Raw genomic sequence first — 7,745 nt, 5'->3', positions numbered from 1 at the left:
AACATGCGATATGACTATAAAATCATCCTTTTAGGAAAGGAACTAATGATCATAAACATAAGAATATTTAGGGGGGGGGGAATGGATTTTATTTATACAGGATCTACATGTATTATTGTACATTGTCCAGATAGTTTGCATTGTGACTCCATTAAGCTGATTTTATCATACCTATTGTTTCTCAGGTGAGCGATGTGGCCCATTTGCCTCTTGTTTTAGTTTTTCATTGTTTTTCAATATTAAAAATTAAACATATGTAACTTACGGTATATTTCATGATGAGTACAAAACTAAAAGCCGTTTTTAAATCGGACGATGCATAGCAGATATCGGGGTTTAAAAATTGATTTCTCGGAAATTTTGATTCTGCGTTTTTGGTTTCAAAAATAGCGTAAAGTTCAAACTCGTACCAAAAATAATTCGATTTTTGTTAAGTACTTTGACACCTTCGGAATTATTTTTTTGTTAAGTCGTTCTTAGAATCGAGCTTTACTCTTTAATTTAACGGAAGACCCACTCGTTGCTTTGCAACGAGCTTTGCTCTAGTTTAATATTGTTATTACATTTTTCCGACACAAGTCACATGATCAAAATGTAACTAAATAAATAGATATTTTCCAACGGTTACATCGATCTACCATATTATGGCACGCCAAATTCACAAAAATGAGCTAAACATAGCTTCACAGTCAATAAACTATGTTTAACGGTTGTAAACTATAGTTTACGGAGAGAAAACTATATAGTTAACGACGATAACCATATCGACGCTAAGTACGGACTTGCCTTTTTCAGTGCTGCATGTCATATCATTAATGATGATCATATATGTATAGCGAAGGCACTTGTCAGGCACGTAGCATTGTTTTTGATAGCGGGAACCAGACTTGTCCTAAATAAAAATAAAAATCAGTGGGGGGAGGGGGGCGCATAGTACATAAACATCTATTATATATATTAAGCCAATTTTTCTAATTTTCCCTTATATTTTTATAATGTTTCCCCAAAACTACGCACGTGTCCGTCACTTTTCCTTTGAATGCAGTTTACGGAAGGTGCACTCTACTGCAAGTCCACGTTCCGAGTTACACGAATAAGTACATAAGGATAAACTTTGTTGCAAGAACAAGTGCATGTAGTTGATAGTTACCAACAAACATATCATTTTCATTAATTTGTGAGATTTTCCTCATTATATCATAAATTGATTAATAAGTGCGTGTATATATCATAATGCATACATTTCTGCTTAAATTGAACTAATTACGCCCGTGTAATACGCACATATGTAGTTCTTAAAGGCTGCCAACACGCAGTTACTGAAAGTATAAAACGAAGTTTAATTTTCGTTGCCTGCATACAGTTTTAATTGGTTTGGTCTGTACCATACTGTGCAGATATATTTATATGAGTCGTCGCTCTTTAGAAATATATATTTTTTTCAATTCACCATAAATTGTCCAAGAGGCTGTAAAATTGCTATTCAACTTTGTGGTAATTCAGTAAGGGCCCCCAATGCTACATGTACGTGCCTGATGAAAAATCTCAGTCTGCTCTTCCTAAAAAAAATCAATACAACCTTACTGTATTTCCATTTTCGTTTAAATCTTTTAATCATTACATATGTACGCACTTGAACATGTGATCCTTTACTCTTTTAATTGTGTTCATTTGTATATACTTAGCTGAAATACACATTCACCATCTGTTACATTACGTAAATTGATTCTCCGACAATCAAGACAAAATTTGATACTTTGTTCGAAAGACAAAAAACAAAAACAAAACAACTTTGGTCTATGCAAATAGTTAAATTTCTTGTATACATATTGTTTATAAACAAAACAGTGCCACCATAGGTACAACAATATGGAATAGAATTTTTTCCGGATTAGCGCCTCTTGGGGCATGACATGTAACCTATACAGTAGGTCAGTTTTGTATAGTAACATAATGAAAGGTATATAAATCATATATTTACAACGTACCTAATTATAAACTAAACTCTAAAAATTAATTCTGATCTAACACTGGACACGTTATCTCTTCTCGTACGTTTTTTGTTTATTTGTTTGAATCAGACATAAAGCTCTAAATTAGGTAGACGTTACATTTCTACGTCCCCCGATATTTTGTCAGGAGATGAATGGAATCAGGAATTTTGTATAAACATCATACCATTGTCTCATACGAGTTGAAACCCCTTTTACGATTTTTGCTATCAGACGCGCCCCTACTGCCTGCTTAAGACTATATACGGAAGGGTATAAAATTCAGTTTCCTTGTCCATTTGGGAACCTGCACCACTACCCCCAACTTATATACAACATTCATGAACTCTTGTAATCGGCAACATTTTAAATTCTGATCAGTTTTGTTCTTATTTCTGGTATTCAAATTCAAAATTTTTTACCACAACTTCAAGTTTAAATGATGAAATGCTTGTGAAAATAGTTTCCATCCCTTCCAGATATTGTCGAAGCGAGATGTGAAAGTCATCATCTATAATAGGTCAATCTCTGCAGTCCTCCTATAAATCCATTATTATATTTAAACAGTTCCAATTGAAATTTGATGTTCTAAATTTGCTACCATGTTGCAACACTTTAACCTCCATCCCAAGTATAAAAGACAAACAACTTTTCTGTTTTTGCATAAAAAATTTATATTCCTTTAAGAGGTATATCCCCTATCTTGGACAATCTAGCCCATCAAAATATTGCCTGTAATATACAGTGCATCAGCTGTTTGACAAGAATATGCACAAATACATGTATTATGCCAAAGGCAGTGAGACTCATACCAGTAACAGACATTACAATATTACAAATTACAGAAGTGTTATCACAGAAATATGTAATCAAATCTTTAAACATCAAAATACTCTGTTCAAATCATTCACACAATAAGAAGTCTTTGGTTGTCAGATGAGCATGGAATGGTTTATATTATGGGGTGAGTTTTGCTACGTTCTTGCCACCATTAAGAAGCTTTTGTGTCCAAAATGATGGCATCAAACACAACCAAGGGGACAGAACTCCTGAGATCAAATACATGAACCACATGATGCATACACGAGTCACATTAAAAATTCCGGGTTTTATTGCACCGCAGTAGTCGTAAACACCTCTCTCTCTCTTAAATACATAGTCTGTAATACATAAAATTATATTATCACCAAATCTAAAGCATGTAAGAAAAAAATAAAAATGTTTAAATAATGAAAACTCCCTCGCTTGTACATAATATAAAATAATGAGATGTGACTAAAAATCTGAAATACAAAGTAAGTACAAATGCAGAAACATAAAATGTCACACGGAGTGTCAGCATGTTTCCGAGCAGTCTACATATCGGAGTAACGGAAGAGACTGCTGTTTACATGGAGTTGACGCGAGCCTCCAGGCTTCTCAGTTCTTTCATTATTTCTGGAGGGAGATCTTCATGAACCTGCTCATCAAAGTATTTGCCAATGTCCTTGACCTCCTTCTGCCAGTACTCTTTGGGAATACTGAACAAGGCATCCATATCAACATCCTCCTGCAGACCTTCCAGATTCAGCGATCCTTTCCTGGGAAGATTTCCGATGGCTGACTGGACAGCACAGTCTTCTCCATTAACACGTCGGAATATCCAGTCCAAGACCCGGGAGTTCTCCCCAAATCCTGGCCACATGAAGCGGCCGTTTTTGTCCTTTCTGAACCAGTTGACGTGGTAGATCTTAGGAAGATCCAGATCTTGTTTCTGTTGAAAGCTTAACCAGTGTTCCAAATAATGCCCAAAGTTGTATCCAAAGAATGGACGCATTGCAAATGGATCATGCATGATAACTTTGCCTGCAAACAATAAACAGATAATAAGCTTTCATGCTGAAGAAAAACTATTCAAAGGAAAGATGGGCAGAAATTACTTAAAATTTACAGTTTTGAAAATTTGTTTAAATCCAACTTACTTTTGTGCTCAGCTGCTGCAGTTGCTTCAGACCTCATAGAGGCTCCAATATATACACCATGCTGCCAGTTAAAGGCTTCATACACCAGAGGAACTCCTACAATATAGAACCCAAGTCACATTACAAGAGAGATAACTCTAGTACTCCTAACAAATCAAAAAGACAGAAGAACAGCGGGACCGTCTAAGACAATCGGCACCACCCACCTTCAGGTCTGCGGCCACCAAAGATGATAGCCTCAATGGGAACACCCTCTGGATCCTGCCATCTCTCGTCCATAATAGGGCACTGGGCTGCTGGTGTACAGAACCTGTTGGGGGAAAACGAAGACATTAAATCCAACATCACTCCAAGCCATACAAGTCACTGTTGTACAAAATAACGGAGATATTTTATGCGCAGAAGTGGACTGACCTTGAGTTGGGGTGGGCGGCGGGTTTGCCCTGTTCTGCATGCCAGTCCTCCACTCCCAGCCAGGACTTTATCTTGGTCGTTCTGGAGACTTCTCCCTCCAGCCCCTCCCAGAAAACACCACCGTCTGAGGTCTCGGCGACGTTGGTGAAGATAGTGTTTCTGGAAATAGTTTCCATGGCCATAGGATTGGTCTTCATTGAGGTTCCTGAAAGTATTCATGAACAATTAGGTCCAATGTACTGAAGGTCTAACTTACTGGTTTTACATAACAGTTTTGTTGATTTTTCAAACTGTTGTAATCTTTTTCTTACCTGGAGCTACTCCAAAGAATCCAGCTTCTGGGTTTATGGCCCTGAGTTTTCCATCCTTATCGAACCTCATCCAAGCAATATCATCACCAACACAGGTAATTTTGTAGTCTGGTAAAGCAGATTTCATCATTGCCAAATTGGTTTTTCCACATGCACTTGGGAAAGCAGCTGCAAAGTACTTCTTCTCTCCTTTGGAGTTTTCAATTCCCAAGATCTACAAGAAATTGATTTACTATCAAATAATATCCCTTCACAACCATGTTTGCATGTTCAATAATTCCATGAAAATGCTTTTTTCAGGGTGGATGTATAAAGATGTTTACCAGCATATGTTCTGCAAGCCAGCCCTCTCTCCTACCAAGTATTGAACCAAGTCGGAGGGCGAAGCACTTTTTGCCCAGTAGTGAGTTACCCCCGTATCCGCTTCCATAGGAGCAGATCTCGTTCCTCTCCGGTAAATGTGCAATGATGGTTTCCTTAGGATTGCAGGGCCAGTTACTGACCATGGGCTCTGAAAGAGAGAAAAAGCAAAATACATAAATTGAAATTTACTACCATCTATGTTCATCTCATAATATACAAAATTATTTTCATTGATTCTTTTCTGTAATCCTGAACATAAATCTGCCAAAAACCCACCTTTCAGAGGATATGGTGCTCCCACAGAATGCAGACACTTGACAAAGTCTCCATTTCCAAGGGTTTTTAACACTTTCTTTCCGACCCTTGTCATGATCCTCATGCTTGCCGCCACATACGCTGAATCCGTGAGCTCGATGCCAATCTTAGAGAGAGCTGACCCCACTGGTCCCATACTGAATGGGATCACAAACATAGTCCTGCCCTTCATACAGCCTGGGAACCGCATGTTGAGCTCTGTGTCAAGGTCATCGGGGGACATCCAGTTTCCCAAGGTGCCAGTGATGCCATTCTTGACCACAGGAATGGTATCCCGCATGTTTTCCGTGGAGATGAAGGTTCGACTCTCTACTCGGGCCACATCCTTTGGATCAGTTCTAGCCAACCAGCTGAAACAAAAAAGAGTACAATGAAATATTGCTACATCCACTAAAAATTCAATTACATCAGCATTGCAATGTTAAATCTCATGATTTGAAATGTTGTTTTAGCAATAATTAATGATAAATAGGACATCTTACTTTCTGATCCAAGAAAGATGAAATATAATAGTTAGAATTACCATTTAGGCAAGCATTCTCACCAGTTGTCCATCTTTGGCAGAGGTTTGATCATGCCATCTCTCTGCAAAATGTACAACAACATTTCATTCTCTCTGTCCGACCCATCGCAGATGTGGATCGTGTCTGGTTTACACAACTTGACGTTGTCTTGCACATAATGCTGGACTTTCTTTGGTAAATCATTCCATTTTCCATACAGAACCTGAGATGCGATGCTCTGATATGGCCTTGTAAAGCCACCATTACCTAACGATTCCTCAACAATCCGACTGGCAAAGTTGGGTCTGCAAATAAATAAAAATATTTGATATATATGAAAAATTCGGCTGAAGCTAAAATTGTAGTAGTTCTTGTCTTTTTGTCTGAAAAAACGGAGTAACAGGTTTATATATTTCATCTGATGCAAAGATCAGAGGAAATGATTATGCAATCCTTCATAATCATGTCCTTGACGTCCTATATAAAAGAGGCAGGAATAAAGAACTGCTGATCGAAAAGATTTTCATTAATACTTTTATGCAAATAAATGATTTCATATATAGGAATATATATATTACATAATATTTTCTTTAATAATAGGGCTGTCGAAAGAAAAGAAACCCATTCTCTCGTACTAAATTAAGAAAATTAGACCTACAGATATGCGCGAAAGCGGGACAGTGAACTCGCGCGTCACGTACGCCATACGCATGTCACTGGTGATCCAACATGACACAAGATCAGCACGATCAGCTGTTTCTGTTTGCGTGGGTCGAGTGGCTATACACTGCGTCAAAACCTCTTAACTTACTTAGTTAACACAATAAAAGAAATCACAACCTCCATAATCTATTTCATTCTTTAAAAATGTAACAATTCGATGTAGATCCTGGTGCGTGTAACGTTACGATATAGAAGAATTTGTAAAAAAAAAATAATGATAATCAATTGATCAATCTACAACAAAGACACTTTATACTTACTTAATATAACCACACTGTCTAACGAATTTGGCTAAAGTATACATGGCTGAACTATTTTTAACACGTCAAATAAAGTCCATCACACAAAATCGTTATCTCTGAACACCGGCGCAATTTGACAAAGCTGACCTCCTGTAGCACTACTGAAAAGTGACCTGGCGCAGGAATACGTGGCACCACAAATAATTACCGATCCTTAAAACTTATGAACCATTATTTCACAGGTAAGAATAATGACTCCGTTATGCCATGACACCCCAAATGTATGAGAGGCAAATCTTCCTGATCACCGTACTTATAGGAACTACTTTTTCTATGCCAGTATTATCCTGCGCAGGGGTGTTTTCTACATCTGTGTTCTGATTGGTTAATAGGGACAACGCCTTCTACGTATAGCATCACGCATAAATAACTTCCAAAAAATATCGATTTTATCCATTTTCTCAGAAGAAATGGAAAAATACCACATCCTCTTGGTTTAGTATTGTAACTAGCTACATATATAGTGAAACGTCTCACAGACTTTCATATAAAATAATGATAAAATTCGTGTCTGAACTTCAGGTTTCTGGTATTCCAGTGGCTCTCGGTTTTTTGAAGAACAATTAAATAATATTCCTTCTGTATCACTGTTAATTTTTTAGTGTTCATTCGTTTGTGTAAGTTATAAACCACAAATTATACAAAATAAATAAAATGAAAATCACCATAGAAAAAAGAATAAATTTTAATAAAATATAGAGAAAATATTAGACTTACCCATCCACATCCTTCAGCCTTCCCTCCACGGATATCCGTTTGTTATTTATATCTAACGACCCCATCCTCAAAAATACAAGACTTTGTATATTTGTAAAAGTAGGAATCACACAAATTCATTGGTTTGAACCTCTCAACTCACTTC

At 37.0% G+C, this 7,745-nt stretch overlaps 1 protein-coding gene across 3 annotated transcripts; it reads right to left on the bottom strand.

The window, feature by feature from the left end:
• Positions 1-2,640: 2,640 nt before the first annotated feature.
• On the bottom strand, positions 2,641-7,743 carry LOC105326051 (phosphoenolpyruvate carboxykinase, cytosolic [GTP]). 3 transcript variants are annotated; one of them, XM_011425883.3, is made up of 9 exons: positions 7,601-7,743; positions 5,900-6,163; positions 5,317-5,705; positions 5,001-5,188; positions 4,678-4,891; positions 4,367-4,571; positions 4,159-4,262; positions 3,953-4,048; positions 2,641-3,836 (listed from the first exon to the last, which is right to left on the bottom strand). In XM_011425883.3, the coding sequence occupies exons 1-9, from the start codon at positions 7,663-7,665 to the stop codon at positions 3,379-3,381; spliced, it is 1,983 nt and encodes a 660-aa protein (XP_011424185.2). In that variant the 5' UTR covers positions 7,666-7,743; the 3' UTR covers positions 2,641-3,378. The 3 variants fall into 3 exon arrangements, with proteins under 3 accessions (XP_011424185.2, XP_011424195.2, XP_011424204.2); XM_011425893.4 differs by lacking the exon at positions 7,601-7,743 and adding an exon at positions 6,842-7,067; XM_011425902.4 differs by lacking the exon at positions 7,601-7,743 and having other exon boundaries at positions 5,879-6,021.
• Positions 7,744-7,745: the final 2 nt, after the last annotated feature.

This window comes from Magallana gigas, chromosome 3 (assembly GCF_963853765.1).
Source record: "Magallana gigas chromosome 3, xbMagGiga1.1, whole genome shotgun sequence".
Lineage (NCBI taxonomy): Eukaryota > Metazoa > Mollusca > Bivalvia > Ostreida > Ostreidae > Magallana > Magallana gigas.
Note: the sequence above shows the minus strand (reverse complement) of the source record. Positions and strands in the feature narration are given on the sequence as shown.

Excerpts from the sequence above, each read along its gene's own strand:
- LOC105326051 (XM_011425883.3), bottom strand. The coding sequence starts at position 7,665 with ATGGGGTCGTTAGATATAAATAACAAACGGATATCCGTGGAGGGAAGG. Across the intron at positions 4,263-4,366 it reads GCCGCCCACCCCAACTCAAG|GTTCTGTACACCAGCAGCCC; the intron begins GTCAGTCCACTT and ends TTCCCCCAACAG. Across the intron at positions 3,837-3,952 it reads TGCAGCAGCTGAGCACAAAA|GCAAAGTTATCATGCATGAT; the intron begins GTAAGTTGGATT and ends TATTGTTTGCAG.